This window comes from Aspergillus nomiae (genome assembly GCF_001204775.2).
Source record: "Aspergillus nomiae NRRL 13137 chromosome Unknown contig00080, whole genome shotgun sequence".
Lineage (NCBI taxonomy): Eukaryota > Fungi > Ascomycota > Eurotiomycetes > Eurotiales > Aspergillaceae > Aspergillus > Aspergillus nomiae.
The window spans coordinates 56,398-70,412 of NW_015378135.1; the positions used below are offsets into that span (position 1 = coordinate 56,398).

The 14,015-nt window shown below is 46.3% G+C and overlaps 5 protein-coding genes across 5 annotated transcripts; 3 read left to right on the forward strand and 2 right to left on the reverse strand.

Annotated features, from left to right (window-relative positions):
• Window positions 1-1,383: 1,383 nt before the first annotated feature.
• ANOM_004167 (CVNH domain-containing protein) lies at window positions 1,384-1,798 on the forward strand (the record flags this gene model as incomplete). The annotated part of the gene is made up of 2 exons (XM_015549424.1): window positions 1,384-1,528; window positions 1,608-1,798. The coding sequence occupies 2 exons, from the start codon at window positions 1,384-1,386 to the stop codon at window positions 1,796-1,798; spliced, it is 336 nt and encodes a 111-aa protein (XP_015408384.1).
• A 2,183-nt stretch (window positions 1,799-3,981) lies between these two features.
• Window positions 3,982-5,690, reverse strand: ANOM_004168 (isoamyl alcohol oxidase; the record flags this gene model as incomplete). The annotated part of the gene is made up of 2 exons (XM_015549425.1): window positions 3,982-4,893; window positions 4,947-5,690. The coding sequence occupies 2 exons, from the start codon at window positions 5,688-5,690 to the stop codon at window positions 3,982-3,984; spliced, it is 1,656 nt and encodes a 551-aa protein (XP_015408386.1).
• A 349-nt stretch (window positions 5,691-6,039) lies between these two features.
• ANOM_004169 (uncharacterized protein) lies at window positions 6,040-7,323 on the forward strand (the record flags this gene model as incomplete). The annotated part of the gene is made up of 5 exons (XM_015549426.1): window positions 6,040-6,232; window positions 6,282-6,349; window positions 6,404-6,783; window positions 6,838-6,902; window positions 6,950-7,323. 5 exons carry the CDS (start codon window positions 6,040-6,042, stop codon window positions 7,321-7,323), a joined length of 1,080 nt encoding a protein of 359 aa, XP_015408387.1.
• Window positions 7,324-8,261: 938 nt separating this feature from the next.
• On the reverse strand, window positions 8,262-9,073 carry ANOM_004170 (uncharacterized protein; the record flags this gene model as incomplete). Its single annotated transcript, XM_015549427.1, has 2 exons — window positions 8,262-8,876; window positions 8,963-9,073. 2 exons carry the CDS (start codon window positions 9,071-9,073, stop codon window positions 8,262-8,264), a joined length of 726 nt encoding a protein of 241 aa, XP_015408398.1.
• Window positions 9,074-10,353: 1,280 nt separating this feature from the next.
• On the forward strand, window positions 10,354-11,103 carry ANOM_004171 (uncharacterized protein; the record flags this gene model as incomplete). The annotated part of the gene is made up of 1 exon (XM_015549428.1): window positions 10,354-11,103. One exon carries the CDS (start codon window positions 10,354-10,356, stop codon window positions 11,101-11,103), a length of 750 nt encoding a protein of 249 aa, XP_015408376.1.
• Between the last annotated feature and the right edge of the window lie 2,912 nt (window positions 11,104-14,015).

Below are 14,015 nucleotides of genomic sequence, written 5' to 3' on the forward strand. Positions count from 1 at the left end.
GCAGACCGTTCTGACAAGAATCTACCTTTGAATAACTTGTCGTATTGTCCATGTCAGTAATCCATCTTCCAAAATCATCCCGAATCCATATGGTTTCCTTCTCGAGAGGGAAGATATGTGCTGCCTCGAACATGAACCAGTCATCAAACTTTGCGTTTTAATTTATGAGACCTGACAGGACACATCTCCCATCTCGTTGACGTAATTCCTGGTGGAATCTGTTTTCTTGTGTGCTGATACTATTAATTCGTTGAATCCAGGGTTCATTCGTGAGTTCAATATTAGCTATTTTAATTAGCAAAGCAGTTATAAAAGTACTTTTAAGATAATAAAACTTACCATCAGAATAAACATCGTAATCTCCAGGTTCAAGGATGTTGCTAGTTGGTAAAATAATCTACTGAGAAGATCGTGCTTTGACTTGGATTTCGGCCTCTGGGATAAGCAAGATATGATCCAGAATCCAAAGAAATACGGCTCCTGTCACTGATCCATTCTGTCGCATTCCCCCAAAACAGTCGCCTGTAGTACTATGGTAGATGAACACATTGCGGACCTTAGAGCGATCGAAGGACATTATGTAAAAGTGGGTCGCGAGATTACTGACGAAGCCGTGCTTATTGTGTAGAATACTACGCACATTGAGATCGTGACCGAGTCCTTGATGGCTTGACAGGTTGTACTGGAGTCAAAGTGTGAAAGCCGGGTAAAGGTGAATACGACGCGTGAAAGAGGTCAGTTACAGCGTGGAGCTCAACGTCACTCGCATTGCGTACATATTGTTAATAGCCTCCGCAGGCCAGGTGAATTCTCAATAATCTAATCAATCATTCACTACAGAGTATATAGAGTATAGCTTTTATTGTTGAAATTGATGATTTATCTCTTAAACTAATAGTCAGTACCAACAGTTTAATCAGTGTAGTACCATTTGGTCCCGAACAAGATAACTTCAAACTACCCCATTGTTTACCTTCGCCCTAATGCGGAAAGCACACGACAGCTCCACCATGATTCTCAGCTCATAAAAGTAGTCTCTTCGATTCAGCGCGTTGCTGTGGTACACACTTCACCGACTCAACAATGGACCAGTAGCTATTTATAAAAAGAGTCGAATGCCCCTCGCTAAGCCCCTCCGAACCCCACCTTGCAACGCCTCACTCTCCAATGACCGCCACCACGATCCACCCGCTATGTCACCCTGCATCGCTAGTCGCTACTTAATTAGGGAGCATGGGGCCTTAAGGCAGCAATGCGGTGGGTGGCCAGCTGAGCGCAGCAGCATCATATAAATCCATCCCACCTTGACTTCTGTGCTTCAGTCTCATCCACTCTTACTTCCTATCCTCCATACTCCCTCCCACTACCAAACCAACCTTCAAAATGGGTTCCTTCCACCACACCGCCCGCAACTGGCGCATCAGGGTCGACAACGGCATCACCATGTTCCGAGTGGAGGTCAAAGACATGCACGGCAACTGGGTTGAACGGACCATCCGTTTGGACGACCACATTGGCAACACCGATGGTAATACTAATTCCCTATACTCTTCCACTCTGGTATCTCGATATACAATTCATAGGTGACTAACATACGTGATCCCTAGGCTGGTTCATCTGGGGCGGAAAGAACTTCACCAGCACCGCCCGCGATATCCGCCTGGAGGATACCGAGTATGGCCCCAAGCTGGTCGCCGTGATGCGCTCGAACAACGGTGGCGACCGTGGTTTACAGGGAATGTTGCTGGGCGATAAGATCGAGAACCGCAACGGCGAGCTTCATTTCACCGGTCCTTGAATGATGCGGCGGGGCTGACATCGATTCTACTGTGGAGGAGACGTTTCAATTCTTTGTGAATGTTATATCTTGAAATACATATGACAACCTTTTTTTTTTTTCTGGTATTGGTATTTTTACTTGACTCCTCCGTAGGAGATAATGTAAAGAGTCACTGTCATGAATCACTAACATTACCAACCTTCTGCGAAGATTCAAGCATAATTCACGTGACATGCACTGGCTGATGAATGGACATGTCATGTCTGAAGTGTAAAAGTGGCAGTGGAGTCAACCAGATATTCTATAGCTCGAGAGATTGGGACGGCCCGTTCCAATCCAAACTCCCGCCTAATATCGTTACACGTGCATTATTCTACCAAATCAAGGCATACAAATTCGAGACCTAAGGCCATCTATTATATCATCCTTGTATACAGTGGGGTAGATAAGAACCACCCTCTTGGCTGAACTACAGTTTAGCTCATATTATTGGGCAGCCTGCTCTCGGAACATTCCGTGAGCCCCGGGGCTACTACTACTGCAATCAGATCTGTAAACATTGATTGGCCCGTGAGAAATATGACTGTTCAAAGTTCTTTAAGGACAATCTTCAGCTTCGTCCTCCCGACTATCATTTCCCCCCCTGTTTCAGTCCTCGAATGATAAATAAGACTGAGACTCGAGATGTCCTTCTTCTCTCTTTACATAGATCAAAAAACCTCCGCCCCAGAATCACGGTAAGTGACACAAATTTTCCCCCGTGGTTAACATTTACTAACCTACCTAATAACCTATTCCTACTCAAGATGTCTTCCCAGACACGTGATCCTCAATGAACAAATGACAATGATACATACAAAGAACCCGCGCAACAGTCCCCCCCTACTGCGAATGACAGCGACACATATGAAGAGCTCGCACCGCAACGTCCCACACATCGCGAGGATGAAGGATTCCAAGTCAGTGACCGAGACTGCATACTCGAGGCTAGCGATCGGGACTGTACGCTCGAGGTCAACCATCGGGTACAGAAGATACACAAGGGATTTTTCACTCAGGGAGCTGTCACACAGGCTTCGGGAGATACCGAAGCAAGCACATTGGAGAAAACGCACAGAAGCAATAGATCCCGAAATGGCTTCAGGGAGAATGGCCGGATTCAGACATCACGGGTCTGCTGCGTGGTAGCTGTGGTAGTTGTGATTATTGTTATAACTATCCTAGCAGTTATAGCTACGAGGCATTGAGATTGAATCGATAGCTCAGTCGGCTATTAAGAGACGCATGCAATTGCTGTTCAATCATGTGCGGGAAGGTGGGATGCTTGGAGCTCTGATAACGAGGTAATACACCTTGGGGCTTTTGGAGAATGGCGAACTATATAGGGATATTCTAGATTCTGTAAAAGTATCGTGAATGATTCACTGGGTAGGTATATAATATAGTTATTGACTAGCCTATCTTGCTTACGAAGCATAACACAAATGTCTAAACTTTTGTAGCGAAATAGCATTGGATTTGAACTTGCCAGGGACTAACTATAGAACATTCCCCCAAATGAGCTTACGCAATTCACGCATCCGAACACAACATGCAGGGATTTATATTAACCAGCCGAAGCGGGTACCTGCTTCTAACGAATGATGTACTGTGTATGGACGGACTTGATCAGGATCAGCAGAGCTAAGACTACTACTGCGTAAATGCAGACCTAAGCAATTGGACCCCAAGCCCGGTGGGCCCGACGGTCCACACTGGACTCCGGTGGTGCCGATTGAGTGCCCGTTTCGCTCTCTCGTCGGGATATAGTATGAGGCACTAGACAGGGGTTCCGGCGGCCGGACATTTAGTTGCAGACAAAGTTACATCTGGGAGTGTATCCATATAGAGGCTAACGTGCACTACGGTGGGTCAGGGTTGTAACGCCGGCGAGGGATTTTTTCAAAGTTTTAATTGCTCCTTGTCGTAAACGTATGTCTTTTGGACTGGCCTGATTCGGATGTCACGGAGATTAAAGTTTGTACAAATAAAATTCCTGAGTCTGTATACCTGTCCCGAAGGTCTATCATGGTGTCTATAGAATGACTGACGATTGAAAGATGAAGCAAAGGAAAACAAAAGAAAAGCACCAAAGACATGGATTCCTTCCCAAACTCATCAATGGCGTGAAAATACAGTAGTATACAGAGTCCACATCAGAGTTAGTTGAACGCCGCAAAGCAGGAGCTCTGCGCATCGGATTCCTTCCAGCCAACGCACTTCCAACAGCTCAACAGTCCATTCGGATCATACCTTTTCTTTATCTTCAGCAACTTGCCGTAATTCTCATTACCCCACCAGGACTCTTGCCAATCCTTGGTGAAGGGGTTCGCCTCGGGACTGTAAGCGCCACTGCCTGGAGTGATCTCTTCGAGAAGCGTTGTCATATCTTGCATCTCAGCCACTTTCTGCTCCCGCACTTCGAGAGTGCTATTCCATGCCCAAAAGCCGTCAGCGCCGACAGACCAGATGGCGTCTCTCCAGGCTGGGGTCGCAGAATTGGGTTTGACGTCTTTGTAGAGTAGAGGTCCGACCACGGGGATGTATACGCTTCCACCTTTCGACAGGAGCACTGAGAAAAACTTCATGAGATCTGCACGACCCGTGGCCGTCTCAAATACTGTTTTGGGAATGAGTCGCGTTGCCGCGAAGTGAGCGTTGCCCACCGTGACCGCGTTAGGCACGACATATTCCTGGTAGAACTCATACCAGGACGGGAATTCTTCAATAATTGCAGTGCCCCCCTGGGACTTCGCGTAGGCGACAGTCTTAGCCAGGGAATCCTTGGCTTCAGACAAAGACAGCAACGGCGTGACATTGATGAATGAGTTGCCGCTGATATGACCGCCCCAGCCCTCGTGGGCCCACTTGACAGCATTGTTCACCAAGATATCGAGGAATGGTAAAACGTTGCTTGAATTCGCCTTCAGGGGAAACTTGATAGAGGCAGAGACTATGCTCACCTGTGGCTCAACGCGATGGGTGCTTTCCATCACCACGCCAAAGGTGCCACCACCGCCACCCCGCAGAGCCCAGAAGAGCTCCTGATTTTGACATTCGTTGGCAATCCGATACTGGCCGTCAGGCGTCACAATCTTGTATTGGACAACCCTATCCACGCCCAAACCATAGACAGGCGATAGGATACTGTGCCTCCAGTTTGTGTCCAGCCCCCGCTAACACCTACTGTCGGCGAATAACCCCCGATGAAAGTGACATTATGCGCATGGGCAAAGTTGTAGACCTCATCGAAATTCACACCTGCTTCCACAGTAATCGTATCGTATCTCGAGGTAGCATTACAACCAGTGGGAATAAAAGCAGGGTTGTAGTGCATGGACTGCAAGTGTCGAGTCCACAAAGAGAGAGTTCCTTGACCACTGCTACGGCCCAGGAAGTCATGGCCGCTATTTTTGATTGAAAGACGGGTTCCTGAGCAGCTTGAGAATTTGAAAGCCTCGACCACATCCTTTGGCCCCTGAACCTCCAGCGAGAAGGAAGGCATATTTCCTTGATTACATGAAGTCCTGAGCGCTTGTGGATTGGTCGGATCTAAGTTGTCAAGTAGACATTGGTTGGCTGGGTCGGATGCGCATATTTCGGCCTGATTATACATGTAGCCATTGGCGGAATTGGCACGCAGGAAAGGATCGCTGTAATTGCTCTGGATCACACTGCATGCTGCTTCATCTGAATCCGTAGAGATGCCATTGTACTGCGAGAAGCACGGCAATGAGAACGGCTTCAATGACTGGACCCGTCCACCAAGTGTGGCATTGAAGCTGGCCAGGGTACAGTTATCCGCCGCGGCAACACCCAGGAGATGAGCGGCCAACAAAACAAGCGAGGTCTTGGAAACCGAAGGAGCCATCCTTCGACAGAGAAAAAGCAATAAACAAAAACATGCCGAGAGAAATTTTTTCGGACAGGGAAAGGCATTTTGGGGGGTTAAAAGTGAGTGCAATGGAATCCTCGGATGGGGATCGGCACGGCACGTTCCCCGGCGTAGTTTAGTCTCATGCATATGGAGTCGAAACCCTGACTGAGGTTGCACTGGTGCTTATTTTCCACGGCTGACGGCTTGTTTCGGACATCCCATGTCATGCATGGCTGTTTGCTGACAGTGGCCTTTTTCTCTGAAAAACATGTACGACCGAAATTTGCAACTCGAGTCCAAGCGATCAATCGCTGTGGCCGACCTTCTATAGCCGTGATGCTCCATGGCTATTCGGAACCAATACTGGGGGAATGTTGTCGCGATCGTCCCTACGGTCGGGGCAGCGCTTGCGACACTCATCTATGCCCTGCGTCTGATTGCGTGCCGGATGTCTACGGTCGGGTGGCGGTTAGAGGAGTTGTTGATGGGTATTGGCCTGATTCTCTCGTACGGGGTCACGGCTTTTGTTATCTATAGTGAGTATAGCATACTCGCCGATTTCTCTTGCTCACTGAGTGTCCTTAGCCGCCTTCAATGGTGTAGGAGTTCCAGGGAATGAACTTCCGCAGGACGAGCGTATTCGCCTGCAATTTGTAAGTCATGACTCGGCATCTGATAGCCGGACTTTTGCCAACCATATCTTCTAGGGCTCTTGGATGATCCAGAAGTTCTGGCCACCATCCATGGCATTTGTGAAAATATCCATCCTAGTCTTTCTCAAGCGACTACTAGGCACCGTGAAAGCGGTTCGTGTGGGAGTGATGTGTCTAATTGTCTTCACCATTATGTGGGCCTTTACGGAGCTCATGGGCAATATTTTCCAATGCCACCCAGTTCAGTACTACTATGACACCACGCTAAACGGTCACTGTATGCCCGGACAGACCAAACTATTCCAAACATCAGCTTGCTTGTCTTTAATAGAAGACGTGATCATTTTGCTTTTGCCAATGCCGGTGGTTTGGCGGCTACGAATCACCGTCCAACAGAAGGTCGGGCTGACAATCGTCTTCTCGCTGGGTGCATTGTACGTGCCCTCAAAACAAATGTCAATGACTACCGGATTAACTGACAGTCTTAGGGTATGCATTTTCAGTTTGTTACGTGTGATGGAGTTCAACCACTTTCACACTAATGACCTTGCCTGTATGTCCTAAACCCTCCCCCCAGTTGCCTCGATTAATACCTTCTAGCATCAAGCGCCAAAGAGTCCGTCTGGACTGCCCTTGAACTTAATGTCGCTATAATTTGTGGCTGTCTTCCTCTGTTCAAACCCCTCGTACACAGGTTTCTTGGAAAGGTCAAAGGCCAGTCGACCCGTTCGTTACGCACACCACGCTATCTCAACCGGCTCAGTCAAGACCCCGACGGATTCCATAAAATCAGCGATCCCCATGGTATAAGAGCCAGCAAGAACGTCGTGGTGTCTACAGACCCTAGTGGGAGACATAGTTCGGATGTTGAACTTCGTGGGATCAGAGTGCATACTGCGATCCAGCAGGATGTGGAGAGTCGGCCAAATACAAGTAGCTCAGACGCAGCAATCGAGACGACATGGCCTCGGTGATTACATGGGATATGATTTAGGTTTAATTTGATATTGATAATGTAAGGCTACATAACCTAGTGCTTAGTGTCAAATATTCTTCGTTCTACGTTTCAGGATTCGATGGCCGCTATGATCTGGACAGTTCACTCAGGATTCAGTCATTCCATGTGGTGGTCTTCCCCATGAACTTTCCAGGAGGCCATTCATTGATTCAGTACGAAAGCAAGCATTATTAATTTACCTGTCCCTGCTTTTCCGTCTTCAATCAATGAGATACTATTCTCATGCTATTTTATTTCTCCCCCCACCTCTTTCTCGAGTCCGCCAACCAAACAATGAGCACCAATGCATAATAATGGGGCACATATACACGTCTTTCTATTAGAGCTTACTATGCACTGAGTGCAGGGGCCTTGGTCTCACTGTCGATAAATTTGTTGTCTGCAATGATATGGCCTATTTTGCAATTTCAGACGTGGCTTACTGAGTTACATGTTTCAAGTCGAGACCTGAGAATGAAGAGCGAAATCCAAAAGCCAGGCACGGGACTGTGCCATTGTGATATAATGGACCGGGGGGGGTTGGAAGAGAGGTGGATCAGTGGGCAACAGGGCTATATGTTCCCATTTATTGCACTATCTGCCGTGAAGAGTTTCACAATGGAAGAGCGCCCTGTATGGACATACTACATACCCAAAGAGCAAGAAGACTCAGAATGGGATCATTAGTATGTCCTGCTTCTGGAGAGCAACGAAGAAGGGGGCCTGTGGGAACGAGTAGGACTAGAAAAGTTTTTTCAGGCTGCATTTCGTGACAAGGTCTGGTCAGAAATAAAGGTTGGTTAGTAATGTTAGGATTGCAATTCGAATGCTTAAATACATACAGCTCTCGTATATGTAGAGGAAGATTCTCAAGTAAAACTCAACACGGGGTGTCTAAAGTTGTCTGATCTCAGACTATTCTTCCTGCTCACGTTCTGCTTTACTGTCCTGGCGTGTCCTGGGTTTCTTATTTGCTCCCTCCTCCTGGCTTGCAGTGCGCTTATTGCCAGCCTCTGTTTTGTGGCCATCCTGATCTTCAGACTCTCCATTTTGCTTCTCCCCCTCGTTCTCGTTTTCCTCTCCCTCTCCCTCTCCCACTTGTTCTTCTTCGATATCGTTTCCATCAACTTCCCCAGATCCGTCCGATTCTTCAGGCTCAGCTTCATCTGATCCAGATTCTTCACCTTCAGACTCCTGTTGATCCTCATCCCGACTTTCTTCCGCAGCCTGCTTCCTCTCCCTCTTTGCCTTACTGGTGTTAGAAACAAACTGCTTGCCTTTCTTAGATCCCTTCTGTTTCTTCTTCTCGGTCTCCTCCTTCTCCTTCTCACTCATCTTCTCCCATGCTTTTTTCGGCAAGTATCGCTTCCTCGTCCCATCCTCCTGTTTAGCCGTGCCTGATCCCTCTTTCGTCTGCCACTCTTCCTTGCCCCACTGTTCCAGACTCTTCTGAGATTCATCTTGTCCCTCCTCCTTCGAAGTAGTATAATCTCCACCGCGCTTTTTGTATTCGGACGCCATAAACTGGGCCTGTATCGATATGTATGTAAATACACATTCCCCCCCCCACTCGAGAAAACAATACCAGAACAGAGAGATAGAAGAAAAGAACCCACCTTCCTAGCAGACCACTGTCCAGGCTTTCCGCCCTTATCACTCTGTTTGACTTCTTCTTTGACCTGTTCCCGCAGTTCGGGGTCGGTATATTTGTCATCGTTGGCGGGCATGTTGGCGATGGTGAGGTAATTTAATTGAAAACAACGGTTTATGAGATCTATTGAATGAGATATTTCCTTCCCTTTCTTATACTACGTTATTCTAGGGCTGGAAGATTGGAATGACATAATTCGATCTCAGATCTGAGCGGTGACATCATAGGGTTCATGCATCATCATGATTTAAATTGAATTGAGTCTTCGGGTGATCGACATCTTGATTCCCTCCCGAAAGCTTAGATCTGGACTTTAAATCAGTTTCATTGGGTTTATCGTATTTTCTCCTTCTTGATAAGAATAGAGTGGCTTTGATTCTTTATACCAGATGTTGATATAATCCTTCCTACCAACAACATGTAAGCTCTCTTTCACGGAGTACTGTAGGTTATAGGACAGTAGCAAAGATAGTAAATAAATAGAAATAAGTTAATAACTAGAGTTTGTCAACGCTATTGCGATCGGATGATGTAATCCTCCCTCAATAGCTGTAACACACCCCGTAGGACAATGTTGGTATACTTTCTACGGAACCAGGCAGTGGTGGATAACTTGCAATACCAAACAATAGAGACTCGGCAACACCGGAATAAGATTACAGGCGCGTAGGAGGAGGGACAAGCGCGGAGGGGGGGGATTTGAGCGCGCAGGCCTGGGCAGACGTTAGGCATTCACGCATGCATTATAGTGTGACCGTGTAGTCCCCTGGTTTCCAGGAAGCGTTTAATCCCATCCAGGCTAGTTTAACTAGGTGTGCAATATATGGATCAGCGGAGCATCTTCTGTGTATCCTGGATGGTGAAGCCTGTCCATTGAAGATATTTGGGTGTTAATGCCCGAATTCTCGGAGTGAATAGGGCCTTGTGTCATATCCTTCTTCACTATGGCTTCATCTTTACTTGACTCACCACTAATAGCAAGGGTCTTGACGATTTCCAGTTTACAAAATGTGCTCGGCTGGAATATAACGAATGGAAATTCCATGAACTAGAGATTAGAACATTTCCTTTTGCGTAAGGGGATGTGAACATTTCATCCCTGGCAGTGATTCTGTACTATGAGAGAATACAGCTCCTCAATTCCTGATATTGTGTAACGAGCCACATCAGATTTATGAATGAAGGGTGGGGCATTCACTCTATGCGCATATAAGAAGTCGGGCCATCCAGCATCATAAAGACCAATCCAGACAAATCTACCTTTGCAACTGATATACAATCTTCATCCTGAGACTCTCACATCTAAACAGTTCCTATTCCTTCAACACCAATTCGATCGATATCAGTTGGATTAAAATGACTCTCCGTCTGGTGAAACTATCAGACAAATTCTCCTGTTACACGAGAGGAGAGAACGAAGCGAGGTTCATATACCACGAGATATTCGAAGCCCACGGGTACGACAGGGTGGTGCTGCCCAAGGCGCCAATCATCGTTGATGTGGGAGCCAACATCGGTCTTTTCTCTCTGTACATGAAGGAGAAGTACCCACTCGCTAAGATCCTCGCGTTCGAGCCGGCACCGGAAAACTTCGAGGCGTTGAACCGGAACTTAGCCTTCCATATGGTCTCCACCGTGGTGGCGTATCCATACGCGCTGGGTACACAGGCCTGTTCGGCGCCGTTCACGTACTTTCCGAACATGCCTGGGAACTCTACCTTGAATATAGAAGAGAAGGAATGCCAGATCCGGCTCTTCAGGGAGAACTATGATGAGGCCTTCGGAGACGATATGTTCAAGGATTCCAAGCAGATCATGGTTCCGGTTAACCGACTTTCATATTTCCTGGATCGATACCATAGCAACGTGGAGGCGATCGACCTTCTCAAGATTGATGTCGAGGGGACGGAGTTGGAGGTGCTAGGTGGGATTGACGACGCGGGATGGGACAAAGTGCGAAATATCGTGATGGAAGTGAGTGATCTGAAGGGGAGTCTCGACAAGGTGAAACAGTTGCTGGAAACTAAAGGATTCACGGTTAGCTATGTGGCCACGCAAGGGATTCCAGAAATATTTAAGCTGTTCATTGTTACAGCGTGCAGTTGAGTGGGCTTTTAACATATGGGACATGCACCAGGTATTTTGTTTTATAGTGATGACTTTATGACACATTTAGCATGCCTACCAAATCCCCACTACTAAAGACTGAGTATATATAAGCATAGGGTATCCCGTGGGGAATCATCCACAGCCAAGATAATAGGGATAAATAGTTTAGGTTGAGTACTAGGTTAGGATAATACATCGTGGAGAATACTGCCGAGACGGCATACTGTTAAATTCTTGCCGTTTAACCTTGTCTAATTGGACGTTTGCTTGTCTAGTCATAATGTAAGGCACTAGGTATAGAAATATATGCAATAATTGCGTTTCTGGCAACTCACCTTGTAATATTAATACATCAATATCGAAGTAGGAGGTATTTTCAGCTGAATCATTTGGCACAGCTGAGACGAGCTGCATCCTGGACATTGTCCTCTACTCTGATACCCTGGTGGCCAAAGCAAGGCACTAACGTATTCGGTGCTAGTGACTTGTGGAGTACTGTACATAATACATTATATCCTATTCTGTCCCTTCAAAGACACCACCCCCTGTACTGCCTAATGGCATTGATATCGCATGGTTCAGCTGTAAGGGTCAGTGCAACAGCTGTGCGTCTCTTCCCCATGGACCTCGGACATGACAAAGGCCAATTTTCTGCTAAGATAGCCTGGTTAGCCTACCTGATGCCCAGAACACATTCCGAATTTTAGGCATCAGGTAGATAAGATCCGCCCTACCAGACGCTCTATTTTGCGCTTTGACTTTTTTTCAATATTAAGTTTGAGTGATGTGTTCTACCGAACTATGAAGAGATACAGTCTGCCATCCTGCAATAGTACATCACACCGACACTTGATGCCCCTCTATAGTGCATGGAAAGGCCAGATTCTAATATTGATCATTTTGGGGGCTTTCGAGGTACCCGTTGTAGAACTACGGCGACTCAGTAGGATTTCACCATGCTCAACTGGAGCGTGTCTGGATGGTAGTTGAGCTACGCAGGGTGGTTATTACCTACTTCTTATCAGAGCTCATCTTTTCACGTACTGGTGTCACCATCTTTGCACTCTTTCTCTTTCTTCCAAGCATTGGCGCCAGATTAGTCTGTCTCATTTACCCCTCCCCAGAGATCGGGCCAATCTCAGCCGTCTATACTGAGGTGGAGTGGGAGCAGATCGTGTTGATCTCTGTGGAGCGGTGCGAATCATATCGATTCCACGATCTCATTACTAACGAGTCAGGCGGGGCAGAGCAATAGTCTATGCATGATGAAGTGTGTATTTCTCAGCCAGCCACATCTGTAGCGTGAAAACAACTGATATATATTTCTGTGATGCCAACATCCTGTTATCTCTCTTGGATCAAACTACTGTTAAACTAGTGCAGTAAAGACTCCAAAATCTTAGATCCAACAAGCCTCCTCTTATTATCGGAACAATGTCTGCGAAGGTGAGACATACCAATCCTGACACCCGCTGTTTATACTAATTCGCGTATAGAGGGTTAGTATCACGTTCACCGGGGAGAAATGGGAAGAGTCAGTCGAGGCTGTTTGTTGGTATGTTATAGCTGGGGGGAATGTCGGAGATACTACTGGAGATGCACTATGACTGACAATTTCAGGATCATCAAGGAGTCCGGCACTTACAACTTTCAGCAGCACATGACCAAAACTATACCTCCAATCATATGTGGTATTGTGTATGGCTCCTACCACCCTTTTTTGGCTAATCTCTTATGAATGGATTGGTTCTAATGTTATGCCCCGGCTCAATCCAGACTCAAGGAAGAAGATATTGAACGTTTGAAAAAAATCAATGGAGTAACTGTCAATGTGCACGAGGATGACTAAAGTTTCATGGCACTAGTACTCATATATAACCTCTGTGCCTAGCCTTGGTCACCCAGAGGTTTATGTCATTTCAATAAGATTATGGAATAAAAGAAACATCTCTAAAGATAATATCCAGCAGTCTATATCTCATTGTATGACTAGTCTGTTCCTTCAATCATCACTATAGATAACACCGATTAGTACAACAATATTCGAATAAGATCCAAAAGCTTGTATAGCCAACTTACAATAAAGGCAACACAGCCATATTTGACCCCGACATGTTCAGCCAAGTTGATACTTCTAGGCCCTCCCCAATTTCCATTTGAATCTTGAAGCCATCCAGCAATCAACCAAGGATTACCATCCCGGAATTCTAAGCTGAGCGCCTTCGCGGTTTTTGTGAAACCCTGGCCCCCCCAACTGAACTGACCTAAATACATCGAAACAATTCTAGATTAGAAATCATTGTTATAGATATGTAAGAGATATGATACTTACCATTATTGTTACCAATTTTGTCGTCAAGAGTTATTCTTGAGTAACACCATCGTGCTTCTTCATCAATCCCCTGATCAACGCAGGCATGGAATATAGTACAATCGCTACGGACCTCGATCCGAATTTCCGAACAGATTTTTGGGAAAGACATGGTGATTTTCTTTGGAAAGGTTTAGATTATGGAAGAAAGAGAAGAATATAAGAAGGGCTGATTTGAAGGAAATTCCAACGAGGCAACGAGATTCAAATACCCCATGTCAGGAGGGATAGTTAACTAAGTTCATACAACACTTGCCTGTCTAAAAGCCCCGCGGCCATTCAGCTGCCCCACTGTTCAGCTCTAGAGGTGGGGTGCGAAAAGATCGTGCTGATCTCTGTGGATACTTCGTTGTATATCGTTTCCTACAAATTTTACCAGCTGTATACAGAGTATAATAGGACCTAAGACCGGCGGTGAGACTTTTGCTACAGTGGTTCTGGCAGTTCCACCCATAATCTTAAGGTATCCTACTGTCTCAGGTCCTATTATACTCTGTACACAGCTGGTAAAATTTGTAGAAGGAAACGATATACGACG